Source organism: Temnothorax americanus, unplaced genomic scaffold (genome assembly GCF_048541705.1).
Source record: "Temnothorax americanus isolate GAGA-0224 unplaced genomic scaffold, ASM4854170v1 Scaffold10, whole genome shotgun sequence".
NCBI lineage: Eukaryota > Metazoa > Arthropoda > Insecta > Hymenoptera > Formicidae > Temnothorax > Temnothorax americanus.
Window position 1 is genome coordinate 3,727,548 of NW_027509231.1, and position 23,860 is coordinate 3,751,407.

At 37.6% G+C, this 23,860-nt stretch overlaps 1 protein-coding gene across 1 annotated transcript in view; it reads right to left on the reverse strand.

The window, feature by feature from the left end:
* Wb (wing blister) overlaps positions 1-23,860 on the reverse strand; it is a 152,734-nt gene that overhangs the window by 118,363 nt on the left and 10,511 nt on the right. Inside the window, exon 2 of the mRNA XM_077412004.1 lies at positions 5,872-6,179. Coding sequence (XP_077268130.1) covers positions 5,872-6,179 — 308 coding nt within the window. The remainder of the gene's footprint in view (positions 1-5,871; positions 6,180-23,860) is intronic.

The following is a 23,860-nucleotide window of genomic DNA, read 5'->3' on the forward strand; positions in this document are numbered from 1 at the left end:
AAGTTTCCATCAGCGACGACTGGCGTCATGGTCGGGAGCTTTAAAATATTTCGCACACCTGTATGAGGACGTAAAAGTTGATTTTCCTCTCTCACTCAAGCACTTTTGACGGAGCAACCATCGATCTTTTTCGAACAAGCGTATATATAAACGGGGATGCAAATTCTCCACGTGCGATAACTTTAAACGTTAATACACCGTGAGTTCGTGTATCGCAGATAACATTTTAGCGAAACCGGGACCGCATAAGCAACATTTTTATGAGTAAACAAATCGATATTTAATTGAATTATGTTCATGTTTAGCTCGCTTTCGAAAGGCGCGAAGGTGCGTATACGCGTCTTTTCGGTTCGTAGTCCTTTCGCCACGGACCTTTCCAAGCGGCCCACCAATAACATCGCGGTAAAGTAAGATTCGCGGGGCGATAAACAAAATGTCGCTTTAAATTTCGTTCCGCTTCTTGACTTAACGAAAGCCAATTTCCGATACGAGTGCGATTCGCGTGCGTGTCTTCTCGCCTCGCGCGATCCCTTTTACTGCGCGAACCGCAAAGATAACGTCCCGTAAAACTTTCGCCTCGTCATAAATAAAATGACGTTTTAATTATCAGCCGGTCTCTCGCGAATAAAAGAAAAGCAATTTGCGCGCGAATACCGTCGTGTGCCACGGTCCTGTTGCTATAAACGAAATCTTCAATAAGGCTCAGGGCAATATCATCATCGAGCTCCCGAAATATCTTAATAACCAGGTCCCTGTCGGTTCGAACACGGTCCTGGATAATAATTCACGCCATTCACTCGGCAGGCAAGCTGTTTTCACAGAGAGCAGTAAGAAAAAAGCATGAAAGCAAGAAAAGAGAGCAATCTTTACGTATATATGGCGCGGCACTTATATATATAATCGATCGCATACAGTATCTGTATTCATATGTTACCAAATTAAAAATTGCCGAGAGAATAATATAGATCTGAACTGAAGATAATTGTAGGAAACGTAAGTAAAAAGGATTTGAAAATACTTGTATAAATTATTGGATAATTATCTTAAAAATAATATCTCGTTTGAGTGTAAAAACCAGAAAAGCATTTCTCAATATACGATATTATCTAAATTGCGTCATATGATTATAATAATTTCGATTACGATCTGTTATCGGCTTATGGCGCGCTTTGATTTATTTATTTTTTAATTGACAGGCGTGCCATGGATCGATGATACGATTATCGCTCTGAGGCTGGCAACTCGAAGGAGCCCGGTTTAATCGCCTCACCCTATAACGCGGACGATCAACGGTGTGAAGCAGAAGGCAAAAAGATGGCTGGCCGTGGATCCGTTGTACGTAAGGGCCGCCGCGCGCCGCGGTCTGTAATTATCGTCACTGGCCGTGGGAATTGAATTACGAGGTAAATTCGTGACGTACCACAACGGTGGCCGTTCCGACAAAAGGCACGAAGCCGCCCGACGACCACCTCAAGCATAATATTCGATGATTTCGATCGAGACTATCATAATCCACAGTGATTTGTGCATTCTCATTATAGATACCTATATAAAGACACTAATCTTTTTATCTTTTTATCTTTCGTTTCTCTCGGCGGCAACTTTATTGCAGGCTCCCTCTCAGAAAAGATAGAACAATTCCATCGAAGAGAGAATTATATCAAGGATTCAATATATTACTTATTAATCAAATTGTAGTGGAAATTTTAGACGAAGAGGAAAAAGATAAAGATTTTATATGGTTATATTGCTTTCCACGTTTTTATGTAAAGAATTTGGGATTACATTATGCAGAATACCACGTTGTTCAAAAGCGTTTTATTAAGATCCAATAACGCACAATATTACGCGTGCGGTCATAAAATCCGGGTAAAACGGCACGGTTCTGTCTCGTCGTGTAACACATGTATACATTATCCGCAAGGTCCGGGCCATGAATAGGAAAAAGGAACAAGCCCGCCTTCGGACGAGAATCTTCCACCCTACGAGGTATTATTTTCGTGACTTCGTCCGTCTCTCACTTTCCCCCCTCCCCCGCCCGCCCCAAGAAGATGATTCACCCGGCCAAAGGAGAAGTCGGCGTGCGCGCATCAGGTTCGAGGACCCCGAACAAGCGTTCGAGGAACGACGGCGACTCGACTCGTTAATCCGTGAACAATGAAGGATTCGAGCTTCAGTCCCGCTCGACGCGAGTACCATTCGCTGCTCCTTTTCACGTTCGATACCTCATCGCAAGGGTTAGAGGTGGCGTACGTCGATCTACGACGGGCGATAACTTGCTCGTTTCATCCCGACGCTATTCGAGGGAGGCAGCTTGACGCGCGGTCTGATCCTTCCGTGATCCTTCGACAGGATAATTTCTCTTTTTGGTGATCCACGCGAGTTGATACAGCATATGCGATATCATAAACACGCAGACTCTGATACAACTTTCTAAATATATTATCAAGATGTTACGTTATTCTTATTATTAAAAATTATTTTAGTTTGCAGTAAATATCAAGAAATTCTATTATCGGGAACACAATTCTGAGCTTTTTATCAATTTTTACTCAATTTTTATAACTGTCTGAATTGTTACGGGAAACGCTTTATTATTAGCGATCACAAGCGTCCATGTAATTTATCTTTTACATTCTTGTGTGTGTGTGTGTGTGTGTGTGTACATTGTAAAATATATTAAATATATTTTCTTCATCGAGATACTGCTTTGAATACTAATGAACTTTCTGCAACGATGGAGATTGTAACTCTCCTCCTCTTCTATTCAATTTTTAGGAATTATTATAATCGCGCTCGGACTGTTATGAAAGATACTTCGTTAACTATCGTATCTTCCCGCATAATGGATTTTCTGTTTTCTATCGCATGCAAAATATATTAAATGCATTTTCAAGACTCCATTAAGAGCCTACTAATGAAATTTCATACAATCACGGTCAATCAACCTATAACTCCACCTCTTTTGCCGCGAGGAAAGGCAGCATATGTCGGCGAAAAAGACTCACACGAATTATACGGCGGCAATCTCTCCCCTTCTCAATGTTTGATGATCATTTGTAGCCGTCTACTAATTATTGCGCAACGCTGTCTCGGCCCTCTCACTGTGTACGGCGAGATAAAGGTTGTCCATCAGTCGGCCTTTTTCGGCACAGACAAATTAATTTATTCCACCGGACGCCTTCGCGTGGGAGGCGGGGCTGATCCTGATGCTCGGTTGTGCCAATCAGTAGCGCAAACAGAAGTAACACGTGAGATGAGTTAGCGGCACCAATCAATGCGTGGGAATTTTCTTCTTAGCAAACCAGGAAATAAGTTTTAACTTTTCTACATATTGACACACTTTGCGGAAAATTTTTATTTCTCAAGTTATTGCAATTACTAATATGCAAAGACAAATCATTATTATTTTTATCACCTATGTCTTTGCTTTTTCATAAAAAAATTTGAGCTAATAAATACTGATTAATATTATTGATATAATACTTAAATTAGTGCTAACAAAATTAATTACTATATAAATAATCGTTATTAAATTTAAAAAAAACTGCTTAATAATAAAATTACGTGTATTATTTTAATTCTAGAGAAATAACAAATACAAAATTATTAAAGCAAAGATTAAGTAGCGTCATTTTTAGATTGTCACAATTTTTACTAAATATAAGAGTATCTTTCTTTCGACTTAGGTGGTCGTGTCTTGCAAAACTACAAAGGCAATAACGACAACACCGATGTATCGTATCGATTTAACATCGGTTCATGTTCATATGCGATTAAAAAAACAATCATGAGCAGCGTCGGACGGCCGTAAAATTAATACGCGCGATGAGCGTTAACGAGGACCATAAATATATTCCCCCGCGTCCTGCTTATTCGCCGATTAGCATAATCATTCCCGATATTCACGGACCGTAATTTAAAAATGTCGCAATGAATCGCAAGCAATCTTCTCTTCATAAAAAGTACAACGAAAAGTACAGTGTATCAGAGTATTATTACCCGAAGAGAAACACCTCGGGCTGCGGATCCTAAATCTCATGTTACGAAGAAGCACCGTGTATTATCTTTCAGAATAATCTTAATTATGCTTCATTTCATAACAAACCAACTTTTTTATTGTGTATTACAACATTATATAATCAATTACAAAAAAGTGAAATAAGAAATCAACTTTGTTACTTTTAATATGAAAGCTATACTTTTCTTATTGCACATTTTCCTCTATAAATTAATTAAATATTGATATAACAAACATTCGCGACGCAAAATTACGAATACAAAGCACATTATTTGATAGTCGATTTCATCATTTTTTCTCGTCAAAAATGTTTATTTTATTTATAAGAAATGAGAATTCGGTTGCACATATATATATTATTAATCCGTTGTTCAATCAAATCTTTTAGTTACGGACCATTATGGGAGAATTGGCTTTTATAAACACCCACGACGCGATCACGTGCGGAAGATATCCCGAACGGATAGGAAGAATTAGGCTTGCAATCAGCGTCCAATTAAGGGCCAAGGTTGCAATGCGGCCCACCAACTCCGCGTCTCTTAATTACACAGCGAGATTTCGTCTATCTTAACGTGTTCATTATTGTGGTGCCGGTTGTACGGGCGTATTAACGTATCAATTTTGCTCAGAACCCTGTCGTATCCCGAGGGAGAATCAAATTAGCGAACCATGCGCACGTGTTTGCCAATAAAACATTCAATATTTAATTACTACTCAATAAGATTTCTGAGGTTTGAAAGAAAAATGTTCCAAACAATCTAAATATTTATGCATATATCGCACTAATTTTTCTATTGTATATATTATTATTTTATTATAAAACTACACAAACTTGAGAGAAAATCCAACAATGATTAACTTTTTATTAATTAAATAAAACTTTATACAAAATTAATTTTCTTTTGCGTTTTTATTCTTATCATACGACGGTGATAAGAGCATAATTATTGCTTAATATTTATTTTTACTTTCTTAAGAAATTTTGTAATATTTGCAGATGTTTAATTTTGTATTTGAAAAATCACGTTTATAAATACAATATTTTCAGGGCATTTAATTAACGATGATTTATTTTGATATTTATTTTGCAATTTCGAATTTCTATATACGTAAAATAAAATTCCTCCTCGTCAAAGCTCGTTTAGCTCACCCTTGCTTGTCGCGTCGGCACTTCATTCTGATCCATTTCGAAGTACTTTCGAGCTACGTCCTCATTACTAACGGTTTCTCAAAAAAAGGGCTGCCGTGCTCGTTAAAACGTTTTTCTCAGCCGCCACTCACAATTTGTTAAAGGACGAGGAGCTACATGGGGCATACCTGCGAGCCGGCACGTAAATTTCCGGAAAGGGATCCTCTAAAGCCTCTTTATCTTCTTCATCTTACCGTATACATATCTCTCTCTGTCTCACTTCGCACAATCGGTTTCGATTCTCTCGTTTCTTGTATCTATCTCTTTCTCCGTCCATCTCACCATTGTCGGCAAACGATATAAATCGACACCAAAAAGCATAGTACAAGAAACGAGTATCTAACGAGAGGACAAAAGTCGTTTTATGATTTTTCGGAGGACGAGGACAAAAGGACTTTTAATGCGATATAATGCGCCATGGGAAAAAAGAGATAGACGCAGAAAACGACGTAAAAGCAAAATCAAATGTGAACATAAAGCATCGCAAGCGGTGCTTAAAAAATTATTTACTTAAAATTATTTCACTTATCTCTCCCCCTTTAAATTCATTAAAATCGCAAGAATTATGTTGAGTATTATTATATATAATCTTTGCGATAAAACAATTTGTATAAAATTTTCCGGCCTGTATTCACGCGCACCGATACCCTTAAACACCTACCTGTTTCAGGTCCAGGAGGATTGTTATGTATTCGTAATGGTCGCCTCTGGCTAACGTAGGGCTTTGCCACCATTTACCGGGACTCGAGTCGAGAATGTTGCTGATGTTGTGCCTCTTGCCAGGATCCGGACTCCTGGCGTCGCAGACGGCGCATCTCGACGATTCTGAGGGCTTGCAAAATGTCTCTGGGCCCTCCTCACCGCAAGTCGCGTTTACGTAAATGTCCGCTTTCGCGGCGACATTGAACGTGGACGGAAAGAGACCGCTAGTTTTCGAGCTCTTACTCAAACTGTACGGACCTCTCTGAGCTGAAAATAAAACGGAAAATGCTCGTTAGTTCAAAATACAAAAGAAAAATTATATACGGTACATAATAAGAGACATAACTATCAAATATTTTGGTATTTTAAATGTCATAATATTTTTTATTTTACACTATAAGTTTGTATCATATATTATGACTTTTTAACACAGTGTTATAACTGTCATCATAATTAATGGCCAATATAAAACTATAAGGCAACGTGGGCTTTCTAAAAGTCCTGTTGAGTCTGTTATCATCTAAACTACTGTCAAGATTCCGAAATAGAGCCCGCACGTCGTTAAAACTTCGTTAATTCTCTTTTAGTTATGTTTTACGAGACTACTGGTATCTTTTATTGATGAATCGGTACACAGCGTTGATAAATCATCGTGAATCTCAGTGCCTTAGCTATGTTTATTCCACAAGCGTCTGCCTGTGAGGTCGAAGGTGTACATTAACGTCTCGTAAATTCGTTTGATGCGAAAAATACATCAAGGAAAAGCTAATTTTAAATTGGTCTTCTAAAAGTCTTTCCCTGAGATTTTTATTAGATAGGTCTATAAATTTGTAGTCAATAAAAATTCATTACTCGCTGATGTTCTTAATTTTTAAATGGATAGTTATATCTCACTTGTAATTTATAGTATATATAAATAATAAATATTCCGTTTATTCCATTTCTTTTTTGGAGAAAAATTGTGACAATAATTTTCAAAATTTCTAAAATGTTAACTAAATAAAAAATTGCAAGAGATCATTTTATCTTGATTAAAAATACTTCCTGCTTAATAAATTACAATTTTACATGTGTCATGAACTTCTAATAATTATAATTAATTTTATTATAAGAAACGCTTCTCACATATCCGCCGCATGCGATATCCGGAATATGTGCAAGCTCCGTTCGATCAGTCAATTACAACATACTATAACACGCGCATGTAATTACATTCGGACAAATCTCAGTTGTAATTACAATACACCAAAAAAGTCGCTATTTTTCGTGTACGGGCGACGTCGAACGACGCAACATCTCCGATTGGAAAAGCCGCGTGAGCGGAGGACAAAAAGAAAAAAGAGTAAAAGAAAAAAGAAACGTATAATCGAAGCGACGTGTCCCGATCCCGTCATTTTCTGCTAGGCAACGTATCCATCAACAGGTTTTGACAGAGCGCAACGCGAAACCAGTTGCGGAGCAGCGTGTAGATGCAGCGCGAAGATGTAGCGAACAGGTTCGTCGGTCGTCGCGTCGGTTCTCTGGCGGCGACACCTGAACGGGTTACCCGCGTGTACATCGTACGACACGTGAAGAAACGTGACGAGCTATATCCCCGGGAGAAAAAGAGGGAGAAAGAGAGAACAGCGCGCAAGAGATAAAAGACACTTTGCGCCGATGATAATGAATTGATCATCGTTCGCATCGTGGAAATTGCAACGGCAGAAGCAATCGGTCGGGTTTTCTTTTTCCGACACGACTTGAGAATTGATTAGCGGTTGACAGAACTTCAATAACTCGTCGGACGTTTTTATTCGCCTTTGGATTGATGACATATACGTAAATTGTCTTTAATCCTAGGCTCGTTATTATTTATTTACGTTAAAAAATGTCGACGCTAGTACATGCCATCTCGTGATTTGATATCATGATTTTCTTGAACCTTTAAATAAAATAAATATCGAGAATTCTTTTGTATTGCGAGTGAGATCTTGATCTTGATCTCAGATTTAAGATATATGTTGAGAATTATGCGTTGTATCCTGCCAAAAATCGCTGTTATTAGTCAGTATTATATGTTGCGGGTGTACGTACGACTCACGATCCATCACACTTGATTAATGTTCACTGCGTGCGGATTACACGCCGCCACGTAAGAGCGCATGGCGGTAAATAATGATCCTTCGGTATCACTCATTTAAACAATATTTAATAACAGCCCTGTTAAAGCTTACGCAGCCGATATAGCGAGGGAAAGATCGTTAACGACGCTTTCCAAGCTCTACGTAAAACGTGCTAATCAGATTATAATCGCATTGCAATATTTCACGACGCTAACGAGCCTTTTGCCATTTCCTCGATTAACTCGCTTTTTTGAATACACGTTTTGCAATATTAATGCATGAGAAACATAGATGAGTCTCTAACATATTTATGTACTTATGTAAATTATGTATATACTACTTGTAAAGCAAGAAAATTTAAAAGCTTGTGATAATTTGCTAAGACTTAAATTTAAATTTTAAAATAATTTTTTTTGTAACCTCGCATTAAGCTTGAGATTATTCTCAAAATTAATCAGTACTCTTTGTACACAAAAGCGACATGCGCACACAGTACGCAGAAAGCATCCCACGCGAAGTCATCTCGTTCATCATACCAGAAAATCCCTAACAAAACAAATGCCCGCCACGTAAAAGGCGAAGCCTTCGCTCGCTGTTCTGGGTCCGGTGATGAATTTGTTGTACGAGTCCCACTAAGCCCCCATGCGCACTCACGTAGCTCCCTATTTCAAGAACAACGTGGCAGAAATCTCCCGGACGTGCTGCTTGCACCAAACTGCGCGCATTATGCGCGCGTGGAAAGAAAGCAACTATGGGCGTTCGTCGGAGAACGAGCGGACGCGCATTGTGCGCGTGTCGGGCTGCAGCAGTCTGCCGAACCGCTCCTATTTCTCTCGTGACTAGACTATTGTTTGAATGGGAGAGCGACAATAATGACATCTCTCATTAAAGGTACCTAATAATGTGTGAACATTCATTTCACTTCCAAATAAATGAGTCAACATATTTTATGACATTTTGTCAAATATTGTCAAAAAACAAAATTCTTCGAAAGATACTCTACGTTTTAAATTATACGTTAAGAGAGAAAAATATCTGCAATGTATACACTTAGAGTGAAATCACATCAGTGAAATTGGATCACATCAGAAAAATATCGTCAGCGCCTTCATATTTTAAACATGACAAATTTGTATTAAAGAAAAGCTTTCGTATATTACTCGCAACTTTACATTCCATCTTCATTCCACATTCTTATGGAAATTCAAGGAACAAGGAACGATTTAAATCCAAACGATCGAGTTCTATAAACGCACTATCCTTCCCGTCCTTGAAGCATCCATCGATTATCGTGAATCACGATCGCCTCTCCCTGATGCCTCACCGATTGCACCCCCGATTGCACCTTGCAACTACTACCGTAACGATCGCTCTGCGAATTCCAAAGAGACGCGTTCGACACGCTGAAAGCGCTCCCATGCATTTTCAACGCGCAAAGCAAATGCGTGAAACATTGAACGCGGGCGTGGTTCGCGTTGACACGGGATTGGAGACGCGAGTGATCAGGAAATTGGCAGAGGCTTGGTTCGAGAACATTTACTACACAGTCATTTTGTCGTGAGCGATGTATCCTTCCGTTCATGAATTGGCCTGTCCGCCAATGTTTCAAGACACACGTCCCACGATCAAATTATGCAGCTCAAGCGAAACGCAATAATGAAATACAATGATTATTTACCGTGGCATTATATAGAGATAATCGCCAATGTGTGCGAAAAAAAGAAAATAAAAAATTAGAATAAAAACCTGAAAAGTATTGCAGCACAATAATATAGATATATATAAAAATATTAGAAAATACTATATGTTCAATCAAATATTATAAGATTAAATCCATTGCATTTATTTTTAAACGTTGTTAATTAAGAGCTTATATTTAGTGTTTGCTTCAATCCCATTTTTTTAGAACTTACTACGTCAAAATCAATTACTCCGAATTCTATAATTAGTCATCTACTTAAATATGTTTACTGAAAAAATATATATTCAAATTTAAAAGATGTGTCTTGTTACCGGCTTCCGTGCTTAGACGAGCACGCTCTACATTTAGAGTGCATCGCGCTTTCTCTTCTCTCGTGTCCAACTATATACTCCACTTTCTCATATGTACATACTCTAGCTCTTCTTATAATAGTCGCAACATGGCAAGGGGGAGGATCACGTGCACGGCGATTCCAGAAAAGGAGCAGAGACTACGGCATTGTGTCATGTCTGCGCACGAAATCGGAGTCTTCTCTCCTGCTTCGTGCGCCTCTCTTCCTCTGCCTCTCTCGTACTGCCGTGAAGCGACTTAAACCTGCTACGAGTGACTGATGACGACAGAAATAACCCCTGTTCCGTCTTTCCGCCCGCCGGCCGACCGGCCGGCGCGCGGCGCGCGGCGTGGCACGACGCACGTGTCCACGTGCGTGTGTAGTAAACCTACGCAACGTCATGCGAGAGAGAGGAGACTGTGATTCGCGCGATTCGCACGCAAGCAACGCCAAGAGATATACCGAGTACGGAGAATGACGCGGTGTCGGTGCATCGCGGTGCTGCACGCTCGATAGAGTTCGCGTCGTCGCGCGGTAAAGACTTCTGGTAATTACCACCGAAGAGTTGCCGTTATTATTAGGATCATGTCGTCGTAACCCTGCTTGCTCAGTGTCTTTACGATTTGTCAACGACCAAATCGATTATCCTAAGACGATATTATCCCGGAACAAGAAAAGATCAAAAAGCTTATTTGAATCTATAAGCGGAAACTAAAATAGAAGAAGAAGACAAAATAAATTGTAAACTTATTTTTACGATGTAACCAATATTATATCTAAACTTTTACAAAATTTATAATGGAAAGTTTTCAGTTATTCATTGTGTGCTTTCTCTAACAGGAATTAATCTTCCGAACGGTACATATGACTCATCGAAAAGTCTAATCGTATACGAATAGAGAGCGCAGATTTATACCGAAAAACAATGACGACATACGGTCATTTGTTACGGTTCGTTACACGCGTTACAAGCTCATTGTGTGTTCTGCAAAAAGCAGCTCCTTCCTCTTGAAAATCAAATGAGACTCGTTTAACCCATGCATTCTTCGTCAGGAAGAATTTTTTGTTCCGCTAATAGGTGCAGCGTGTCCTCTCGAAGAACTCGAGGGGCCGCACTTAAGAGTTCCATTTCCTCTCGTGTTCACGATAACGTATTTACAAAATATCCTGATGTGGTTTGGTTCGGTTCACATGCAACTGGGCCGTGCCAGGAACGCGCTTGGTGGTCCTTATGACTAATAGTTCAGCCAGCTACGGCTTGTTTCACCCGTGTTTCAAGGATCGCATCCTCTTGTGAAAGAAAAGAAAAATATGTATGTATACCCACCATCAAGCGAGCCACTGACTTGATTCAAGTCTCTTGCACGGTGACGTAAGATTAAGTAACTTGAGCTCCTGAAGCGGCTTTCAAAAAATTTTTTATAATAGGATTATAGTAATTAATCATGGATTATTTCAGTGTCATTCGAACTCAAAGGCAAATAAATTATTGTAATGAGACTGAAAAAGTAAAATTACTAGCGATAACACATTCTGTTCTATATAATATTGAATTAATTGACAATTATATATATATATATATATATATATATGTTAATGATGGAATATCATACATATTTTCAACAAATAATATACATTGATTTTATTTAAATAAATTTTTCCTATTTCTTATTTTATTATTTATATTAATATTAAGGAAATGTGCATGCACGAATCAACATTACATTTTCACAGTCATTAAGATACGCGCAGTAAATCGCGCTATCATTGACGGTAACAACGATGAAATAGTGCGAGGTAGCATATACTCGTTTCGCCGGCGGGCTACAAATCAAGTAATGGATACCGGTATCGAAACGGGTATCCGTAATGAAATATTGGCTCAGGAATGGAATCGCGGCGGGCCAACAGTTTATTGTTGCGTCATTCGTCGTCGTAAAGCCCACTCGCTTTTGAAAATCGACGCAACACGTCAAGTGTATGTACATGAAACATGAATGGAAATCACGGCGGTCCCGTTGGCGACACGTGCAATGAGTTAGCACTTGACGTGGCGAAGAATCCGGATGCTCAACAATAATTATAATAAATTATCGAGCGTGTCGTATCTGTGAAGAGAACGTGTCGCTTTACATCTCCATTAACATATCGGGCGGTGTAAAACGCGGTTCGAACGAGCGCGTCTGTTAGCTGATCGGTGAAAAGTGAGAAAGCGGTAGTCTTGAGAGCGTCCAAGTTTCAGGAATGCTATACTTTAACTGTTCTTTCTTCAATGAGTCTAATGTCAATTTATGTGTTCGGGCATGCCGAGAGGTGAGGATTTTCTGAGGAAGAAAAACCCCTAGCACTCTACAATCTCGAAAAGTACGACCCCGAAATTCGTGGCTTAGAATAGATTCTTATAAAGGACCCCTTGTAATTCTGAGATTCGGTTTCGGATACAGCACGCGCGCCATTGTGCGATTGTGATGAATTCCGGGATTTCCGCACCACTTTTCATTCTCGGATCTCCTTTGGCAACCGCGAGACTAAGCAAAGAAGAAGCACCGTATGCTTTCCAGTCGGTCGGTATGTATTTTTGTAGACACCCTATTGAGACAGTGAAAAGAAGTGCTCGCGACCGCCACTTCAGCCTGTCAAAGTCAATTTTCTTCATATGAAGTATAAGCTAGAGCTGTATACCGTCATTGAACTGAAGTACGTCTGTACGTCTGTACGCGGTAATGGTTATTTGTGCAACAAGTGCTGTAATGCGGTGACCGCACCCTTGAATTTTCATCTTTACGCACGACTTGCACACCCTATTTTATGTTGCAAGTGCGTGGAAAATGGTCTATCATGCACGCGTAGCGTGCGTAATGGGCGACTTTCCATGCACGTGTTACATAAAAGACATTCCGACATTTCTTAATGCTGATTACGAGCTCGCTGCATTTATAAGCTATATTTCATATACATCTGACTACTTGTGCTACCACTTAGTAATAAATTTAAGGCTACTGCATCGTGGACAACTCGTATTCTTTAATCTGAGAAATTTCAACAGCATTAGAAGTCTTTTTATATATTTGTAGAACTAACGATTTTTACGTTCGCAAATTTTTAATTTCACTGTTTTATTTTAATAGTCGGAAAAAATTATACACGTTTCAATTAAATGTCGATAAGAAATAATTAACTATAATCAATCTTAAACTTGACAAAGATTATTAATATGAGAGAAAAATATCGTTCCTCTGTTACAGTTTATTTGCTTTTAAAATCTCAAAGGTGTCGACTGTAAAATTAATTTATTAAACCAGACTTTAACGAGCGTTGCGTCTCTGTGATCTTCGAGCCTATCATCGCTGCCATTAATAAGCGTCGAAAAATCACGTTCGTAACTCGTGATATATTTCGATATATCGCATTTTCACTTGATTTACACGGATGCCCGGAATTACAGGTGCGTTTGAACGCCGCGAGAAATCGATTATCGATCCGGCTATTCGTATAAGTGGCATCCCGCGGCGAATATCAGGCCGAAAACGAAAATCTGTCGGTGTAGCCATAATTGATGCCTGCCGATCGCCATGCGGCTCAATCGATTAATCAGACTCGCTCTCGGTGGGATTAACGAGGTGTAATATTAATGGTCACGGTACTCGAACGCGCCAGTCAAGAATTCGATGCGATACGAACGTAGGGATAAGAGAGAGATTAGAAACGGCGTTTGGTTCGGCGGTGAACTCGCCGCAATTAAACGCGATCTGATCTGTCTCAACGTGCGTTGAACTCACTATAATTGCTACATTATATTTTGATTAGCGGAATTATAATCCTCATTCTGAATGATCAAGTTTTAAAAATCCGAATTGCGTGATTTTAAATTTTTTAGCTTCTTGAAGTTACGCGACTTGAAATTTTTGTATATCTAGAACATAAACTACATAAAGTATACTAATTTTTGAATACACGTATACATCAAATATGAATATACTTATCATGTTATGCCAAATGAATCTATTAAAAAATGCATTTGTATGTTCGTAGCTAGATTCAGAGCAACGCTATGCAACGCTAAATTCATGTCGTGTACAAGAGTACTCTTTACAAACTCCTCGTTCTCTCTCTCCCTCCCTCCCTCCCTCTCACAGAACGATTACGAATACAAGAAAGAATGTAAATAGTACAATGAGAGGATGCAAGTAGCGACTACTGTAATAAGCGAGCGTACACCGGTAACAATTCTTTGTTTACACACGCGTCCGGTGCACCTGGTGCGGTAAACGTCAAAACGGATTGCAATTGCGGATACGGCAAATGCAGCGTCCCGCGAACGACCGGCGAGTTGCTTTCGTGACGCGTGCAATTTAAATGTCTGAGTGGCGGACGGCGTGCCACGTAGCCGCCACGTTCGATAATGAACTCGAAACATGCAGTACCGATGATAACAATGGTGATTGTGAGTCGCCCTGCGATTAATCGTTTCCCAACCTATCCTTCTCTCATTATATGTACGCACTTGACAATGGTGTATTTACTAATGGATACAAATATCCCGCCAATTAATAACAATGGTGTTTGAAATGGTGTGCTAATATTTGTGGAACTAGCATTTTGACACTACTGTTAATAGCACTTGCTTGTAAAAGACTATAATAGTGACTACGTTAAATGATTTTAACATTGCAAGAAGAAAAATATCAAAAATTATCAAATTATAAATTATACTATCAATCAAATTATAAATTATTTTTTCATATTAAACAAATGTACTTGCTATCTATTCAATTATATGCGCTTTCGCGAGATTACAAATACTCAATCAACGTTGAAGTTATGCGGAAAACCGGGTCATATATTAGCTTTTAAAGAATTACACAATAACGGTACTGATGTCCCATTAAGCAATACGGCGAAAATAAGTACAGAGAAAGAAATACGGAGGAGAAGACGGAGTGAGATATGGGAAAAGGGGCGGAATAAAAACGTAATTCGCGGTAATTGCCTTTCTGAGATATTCGAGTGCGCGTCATGCATTGCGCGACAATCATGAAGTATGTCCATGTGTGCACGCGTGCTCGACAATAAAGCTTACAATCAATGGTCTCGAGAGAACTTACGAGTCTCGCTCTCCTAGTATAACAAGTGGTTCTCAGACCGATAAGCCGACCGAGAGCTCGGGGAACTCTTTTCCACACGAGAGTTATAGCGAGGCGATAATCTGTGACGTGCGAGTCTCTCCACCGAAATCTAAACACCGCACGCTACTTAGGAAGAGCCATATTTTTTGATACATTATATAAGTAGTTTCCCTACAGCTTGTAAATCGTGATTTTTTCGGTGTAACGCGAGATAACGAAGTATGTAATGGCGTACATGGCTGTAAAGTACGAGATACCTTAAATATATCGTAGCCATTGCAGAGTTCCAGAAACAATTTTACGAAAGAACCGAGGTTCCTTTTACTATTATCCTAATAATCTACTTCGTAATAAAAATATATGGAAGATTAATAATACAAAATTTAAAATAGTATTAAATCGTAAGTCACGAAATTATAAGTTTTTTTTCCAAGTAAAATATTTAACTGTAGAACATTTAATTTCAACGTAGTTGCGCGAAAAAACGATAACCATGAACATTTATTAATTGCGCTTATTCTCGATTACATTTTGTTAATCATGGGGATAACCAACGTGAGCAAGCAAACGTGTTAAATCTAGTCTATCATAGATCATTAGATCAAGCGGGCTTCGATCTCATGTCTGTAAACGTACGTAGCAACGAATTAATGGTCATACTGCCCACGACGGTGGCCGACTTACATTACGTTCTCCTCGGACGAACGCATTCTCCTTCAATCGGTCAAATCGTGACAGCGCTGCCCACGCGATATTCGTTCATGTATATACCGATTATTAATCATCCCGTCACTCTGACCAACGAGCCTTTTAATTCAATCTCCTCTGCGACACACGCTAATGGTTTATTGATAACTACCGCGAGACGTAACGAAATCTAAACGAGATGCATCACGCGCACATAGAGCGGGATTAACTCAATTTATGACAATCCATTTCAGTTAAGTGCATTTTAACTTAATGCTGTTCACTATAGAAATCTGTTAGACTTTAATGCTTAAGATAATTTGCACTAAAACTTGACGTTACAATTTTTTGAAAATTCAAACAGCTAAAAAATGTAGATTTTTCATATTTCAAATAAATAATTTATTCTCTACATCACTCTACAATATTTTGTACTCGTGATTTTATAATAGTAATTAATTTAATGCTCCGCGAAAAATTATGTGCCTCGTGGAAAATTTTTCTCTGTAAACATAGATCCCACGACTTTGCCGATTCCGGAACTCTTCGCGAATGCTCGGATGACTCCTATATTATTGCGCTGAATCATTTCGCTCGAGGTTTTACGCTGGCAATAACCGCATTCGGACCTCCCAGACCGCAATTTAGAATGATAGCTATGCAAATTGAACAGCGCTTCGGCCAATCAACCCCTTTCGTGGAAGCGCTGACTTCTTTCGAAGAGCCTGGCCGCTTTCTCGGTGCGAGGCGACATCGCCGCCCTGTGACAGGAAACGTTCTCTCCTCTCCTGCGAGTCCTTATCTTAATTGCACCACCGACAAAGGATCTGATCTGCGAGCGTGACTCGCTCGTCCCTTTCAAGTGTCTCGCGCGCTGTCAGCTCGCTGACGTCTTTACAACAAAGTGTATAAAGCGCACGCGGGGAAGACACGTTGCAAATCGTTGAATTAAACTCGCCGTCGACTGCGCATTTTCCCGCCCGATCGCTTCCGCGTCGGCGACTTTCGTCACGGTGCGGCGTGCCGCATCGGAGTTATAACTGTATTAATAAATAAATGTCTGTAAATTAATACCTCTCTAATCCGAATGGAGAAAATAATTGGCTAATGTTGCAATTATGTGAATCGTTATTAAGTACGCCGATAAGAAATTAGTAAAATTTGTTTTCATAATTAATAATGAATTTGGTATAGTTTCACGGTAACCAAATGGTCACATTGCAAAATATTAATTTTTTAAATGCGCAAAAAAAGTTGCGCAAAGCGCTTAACGCGCATGTTTCAGCAAATACGAGTTTGACCACGTAAAAAAAAAAATTTTTTAACCCGCTGTCGAAAAGTCAAGTGATTACCGCTTTCTAAAGCGAGATGTTCGCAAAGGTGATTTATATGGCGGCGAAAATGTCGATTCACCGTGAAAAGTATACGCCGCTGACTTTCTAAGCGACATAAATCTCACCGTACGGCAATTTACTGCGATTTTGTACAATGAAACCGCCGCGATTAGATGATTCAACGGCAAAAGGGTCAACACCTGTTTCATTCTATCCCATTAATATCAATTAACTTTTATTAGTTGGGTTTATCTTTATTATTTAACGTTTATCTTTTCTTATATATTCTTTTTTCCGGTAACAAGATTTACGCGGATTTACGAAACCACATAATTACAAAAGTCAAATGTTACACGATTTAATTATTAAAGTCAAATGTTATATGAGTTAACGCTTATGATTTATCGTGATAAGGAAATACAGTAAAATTTGTATTTAAATAAAAGAATCTAAATAAACCATGAGCTTCATTCTGCTATATATTCTACTTCATCTATATTAAATATATATATGGATTATTTTACTCCTATTTCTTCATTATTTTTAAATTAGGTTTTATCTTGCTTCCATTTCTTCTCAAATATTTATCATACCTACTATCACTTATAAAAATGTGTGCATATCATGTATGAATAATATGTCTAAATATATGTGAGTATTCGCAGTATTAACAAGTTCGCTGAATGACTTTGCGGAATTATTTCTATTATAATCCCCCCTACGAGTATTATCTCAGGCACAATATTTGACATCTGTAAATAATATCTTTAAATGCATTTTTATTATTTATCGTCTCATAAAAATTAATTATAAAATCAGAACAAAAACAAACATTGTTTTATAATAATCTTGCATCGTGCACGTTAAGAGATTTATTTTTGAAATGTAACTTACGACGTGAAGTCGATATATCATATTTATGTTCAATATAGTGGTTAGCATGGAACAAACAGGTTTATAAGTTAAAGCGCCAGATAAATTTCATCCGGAATCAACCATTATCGGAAAAACATGCGTCGAAACGTCGTTTATCAACGAGATATTTTACGATTCATCAAGCACGCTTTACAAAATATGTGTTGAATAAATATAGAATGTTAATTGGAAAATTAATTTAGGTATATTAAGCTATCTAACAAGCCAAATTATCAGAAAAAATTGTATATGGAATTAATTTGCTAATTATTTGCTATTTTTTTGCTATTAAAAGTAATTTTTTTGCTCCAGCTATTAAAAAGTTACGAAGGGCTGAATAGCTTAATCTTATTTCGTTAACATATAACATGGCATTATGTTTTAAGCGAATATGCAATTCTCCGATTAAATTTCTAATTAATAGTAGATTTTACGAGCTTCGTTCTCTTTTTATTTCTGCATATACGTTGTCAATTATATTTACATAAACTTTTACATTGCCCGTCACTTCTTATATACATTGGTCCCATTCTCATTAATTTTCACAGTAATAAAGCTTGCGATTAATTATACTGATGCACTCGTTTAATTGTTACGCGGTAACGGATTTGTGTGCGTATCTTCCACGAAAACTAGCGAGGCATTTCAACGACTTCAACGAAAACTCTTGTGAAAACATATACGATTTATTTCGCGGATACCGTAAGTCGATCTTATTGGCGTGACATAAAAAGGCCACATCAAGAAGCTCAATTTCATCGATAAATTACTGTTTCTAATCAGGAGAGACAATGCAAAGTGCAATCTTGGTCATGAATATAATTCTTGTTCGATTAAAAACTGCTTTTAAAGTTTTCTCCCAACGTTGAGTATAAAAGAATTACAAAATATAGTGTGCGATATACGATAAAATCTCAAGATAAAAATCAATCTACATTAGATATTGTTACAGTAACAGTAAATTTAATTTGCATCTGCATTAATAAATAGCTTATATACAGAAGAATTTATGTGCTTTCATCAAAATAAATTACTATAAGAAAAAGCGAATAATTAATAATTATATTCTTAAAACTTGTCAGTTATCTAATATCTAGGTTAGATTCCGATAACTCTGGCGCCTTAATTTGACGATGATTTCTGGTAGTACATTTAATGCTGAACCAAAAATTATATAAGTCTTATAGGGCTAACTGCTCTGGGTTTTCGAGATATACAGTGTTAAACTATATGTTACAGGTAAATAATGTACACAAGAACACGCATATACCTTTTCCACTCGAGACAAAAACGTAAACAACGTAAGATATTTCGAGGTCTACCCTCTCTCCTCTGACTTGAATATAAGGCGAAGCAAGGTTTATCATTCACGGTTCGTGTTTTCAACTTTTCACGCGAACCGAGGTTCACCCCCACCTCCCGCCTGCTTTCGGGGGAAGTGCGGTAGCCCCTCCCTCGCTTACGTGTGTACTGTTTATACACACACAATTGAAGTTATTAAAAATTCCTATTATTTATTTTTAACTTTAACACTGTATATCTCGAAAACCAGAGCACAGTTAGCCCTATAAGATGTATATAATTTTTTGTTCAGCATTAAAAGTACTACCAGAAACCATCGTCAAATTAAGGCGCCAGAGTTATCGGAATCTTGCCAATATCTAGTAATATCTCTATAAGAGAAAAAATTTAAATAAAAAGTAGAAAAACTAAAGTTTATATCGCCTTTATTTTTTATAGACAGTGTAATATCTGTATTTACTAAACTAGAATTTTCTCCTATTCGATTTGCTTTTTTCTTTGACAGATCTTGCAAAGACTGGTATTTAATTTATGAGCTGGTTCAACAGTGCACGTTGCACGATGTTATCTTCACGATCATTGCAATCTTATTTACATTAGTCGGCACAGTTGATACTACTAATTAACGTAGATACAGGTTAGCAATGTTTAATTAGAATCTTTAGAGCGGAAATATATTTTCTGATATCTTGATGGATCAGAGATCGAATAACAAAATTGCGCAGTCTATCATGCATAAAACAATTTTTATTATCGATTTTAATTTAAAAAAAATTGTAAAAAAATGAATTTATTAAATTAAAAATCCACGTGTAATAGTAATATGTAATAGTAAATAAATGTACAATATATTATAAAAATAAACATTAAAAATTGATATTGGTTATCTGTTGTTTTTACAGTGATTAAAAAGACATAACATATCAAAATTCAACGTCAAAATAATTCTCTTTCTCAATGTTCTTCAAATGCATCTGGTATATAGTAAGACAATTTATTTGTTAAAAATCAAATTCTTTCATTTGGATTTTAACACTCGCTTCATTAACGCATTAATGCATTAACGCATAAATGTGTTAATAATGTGTCATCAATTAAAAATCAACGAGAAATGATTTTAATATCTAATTACTTTTGATAATCTTAATAAAAACAAGCGATTTGTTACAAAAATTGAAGAAAAAGTTATTTTATGGGTATTCGGAATTTTCTTCACGGTTGTTAAATATTTATCTCTTATATTCCTATACATTCTAATTTTATCACAATTCCGTGAAAATAAATTGTTCTCGATTTATTTTAGTTTCTTTTTGTTCTTTTTACAAAGAAAAAGTTTATGACTCAAAAGCCAAAAAAAAGCATAAGATACCATATGGTTTTTTGACCATATAGTCGATGCAAGGGACAGATAAGGAAAGAGGCTCTATCTGTCCAAGAAGACTGTCTTAAACAACCTTGGCCTTAGCCTTAGAGCAACTGTTATCATCTCAACGAGAGCCGCGGCTTTCGCGCAAGCACGTCGGCGTTTCTGGCGAAGCGGCAAAAAGCGACTTGCAAGCAGCGGAGCGGGATGAAACGAGTGCATGTGGTGGCGCTAATATAAGAGAGCACTGAATTAATCGTCGTACGCAAGAATGCATCCGTGAGATCTTCCCGAGATTCCTTTAGATGTGAGGGATGAAAAACGTTGCCAACACGATCGAACTCTGTCTGTTTCGTGAGTTAGATCAGATTTAAATAAAAAATTTCATGCAGATAAAGTTTGGAGCGTTCATAAAAAAAATTATAAAATTGCTTTAATTAAAAAAAATTATAAAAATATGTACATATATATTTATATAAAAAACTATTAAATTATAACAAATAAACCAATTTAGAAGTAATAAACAAATAACAAAAAATATAAAGAAGAGAGCAGGATAAAATCTTCACAAAAACACTGATTCCTGAAATTTGTGGTAAAATATACAAGTGTAAAAACAATCTCTAATATATATAAGATTCTTGACTGTAGGAATAAAATTGTTTGTTAATAGTCAAAACGTGCTCAATTAAGCTCCGAAGTATCCGTGCGTACTTGTATATGTATAAATGATGACTTGCATCATATGTGTAATTGAAAAATTCCCAACAACCGTTTCTGCGTTTTGTGCCAAAATGTACAAGTGCGAGGAGATTCTCCAAGATTTATTATGTTAAATGAAATAAGCTCCTTAACAGACAAGGCCTGGAAGTGCTCCATTTAACCCCATGTATCCGTGCGTTTTTTGGTGTATTTATTATACATGTCTTTATCTATTATATGTCTCTTTGTATAATCCTTTTTGATTAGAACAAAATTTTTAATTTTTACTCCAAGAACGCTCCAAAATTTCAACTACAAAAAATTTCGGATTTAATAGTCAAAGTCTGGTTTTTAAATAAAATTTTCATGTGTCAATTATACAACAAGTGTATATGCGCAATCTATTACGCACAAGACGACTTTATTCATTATCGATTTCGAACATTATACGTAAACGTTGAGTCACATGATATTTTGTGTCCACCGTGATATTCTCTAAAGTATTATTGTGTAAGCAGTTCTCATTGTATAGTTATCTTTCGGAGGCATATTTCCGGTTATTGGTGGCGCCCTGAGGCAGCGGAAAAAACAGAACGATAAAGGCGAGTGAGTAGGCGTCTCGATCTGAAAGGTGCAATTTTCGGACGAGTGGGCGGTTAAACGCGCGAGGAGGTGAAACGGAGAGGAGCAGGTTGAACGACCGAAACGAGAGATCGAAACACACACCGAATGGACATTTTTATTCTACCGCCGTTGACTCCTCGTTCGAGGATCATGCCAAGCGAGCGAACGAATCATGCAGGCGAGAAGGTGCTTCGCCTTAACACGTTCGCCTTTACGACCGTCGATCGACCGCATTTCGTCACGCATTTTTTTTAGTCGCAAATATCATATCAAAGTATTAACTTTTATAGTACAAAAAGAGTAAGATAAAACTAAAAACATCGAAAATTAAAAAGATTTATATTCTTTTTAATTATATATACTTTATTTTATAATAATGTTTTTAAATTAGATTTTTTTAACAGTGCCGACGAAATTATAAACATTATCTTGACTAAGTTTATGAAGCGATTAATTGACAAACGTTTTAATATATGCGACTTAAATACTGAACATTAGCAAAATACACGATGCAGATTCGTACACCTCTGTATGAAACACGACAATTATGTTCTTTGCCGGCCGTGGTTTGTGATTATCGTGCGTTGGATTCGGGAGAACCGATTACACGCGCTTGGTGAACACGGAAGTTAACATTTACACGCACGGAACGCTTAAGGCGTGTGAAATACCGGGTCCGTTAACGCGAGCGGCACAGCGGGCCTGACCGCGTTGCAGATGCAAGAAATTTCGTAGCGAAAGCCGAGAAGGAACGCCGACCGCCATTGCTGGTCGTTTCGTGTAATTCGACGGTTATTACCTTCGTATAACATCCAATTTGGTATCGTGGGTTATCGATTTTACGCGTCCTCGAACGTGAACTTCGGCAAAGAGCTCGGATATTTATTTTCAATGTACATATACCAACGTTGTACTTATTCCGCAGCTAACAAAAATGTGCATCATTGATACATTTACCGATGTGTAAAAAAAAGAGGTAATATTGGTTGTGAAAAAACAAAATAAAAAATAATTAAAAGAAAAAAAATCGACAGTAAATAACAATTACAAAAAGTTGCTTAAAAAATAATACATGTGCAATAATTTTTTCAAAAAAGTCGAGTCATTATAGATTCGTTGTAATAAAATATGCAGAAAATCGTCAGAAAATGTACAGAAAATTATCAACAAAATTGATACCCTATTATTTGTCACACGCAAGGATTTTTTTTTTAGAATTAGCATTCTTACCATAAGTCGTGACTATTATCGTTAATGTTGAATTTATATTCCGAGCGATTCGCGTCAATCACGCGCGGGTATCCTCTTACGGCGATTCTTGAGCGATTACTTACGCAGTTACCTGATGCAGCTTGTCGATCGCTATCGACGCTTCGTCGACGCGATCACCGGGTGTCCTCGGGACGATTTGTATTCCGTCAAAGGCCGGTTGCCGTTTTGCAAGGGATACGTGTATAGGTAACCATCTCACCTCATCATTGCTACCATGCGATCGCTATTATCGCTCGCATATTAACGGCGAAATTGCACGGAGCGTCTGTTTTGAGATCCCGCAGCTTGAAAATAACGTGCGATGCGATGCATTATAGAATCGTTCTACTTGCTCTCGATCAAATACGCCGATCAAACAAAATCTCGGGGACGTCAACCGTTTTAAAATAATTTGGACATCAACGAGTCTCGGATGCAAAGAATCTCGATTCATCTGCAGCATCTGGCGAGACTTCCTGCCACGCACACGACAGAATCTATTTACGAAA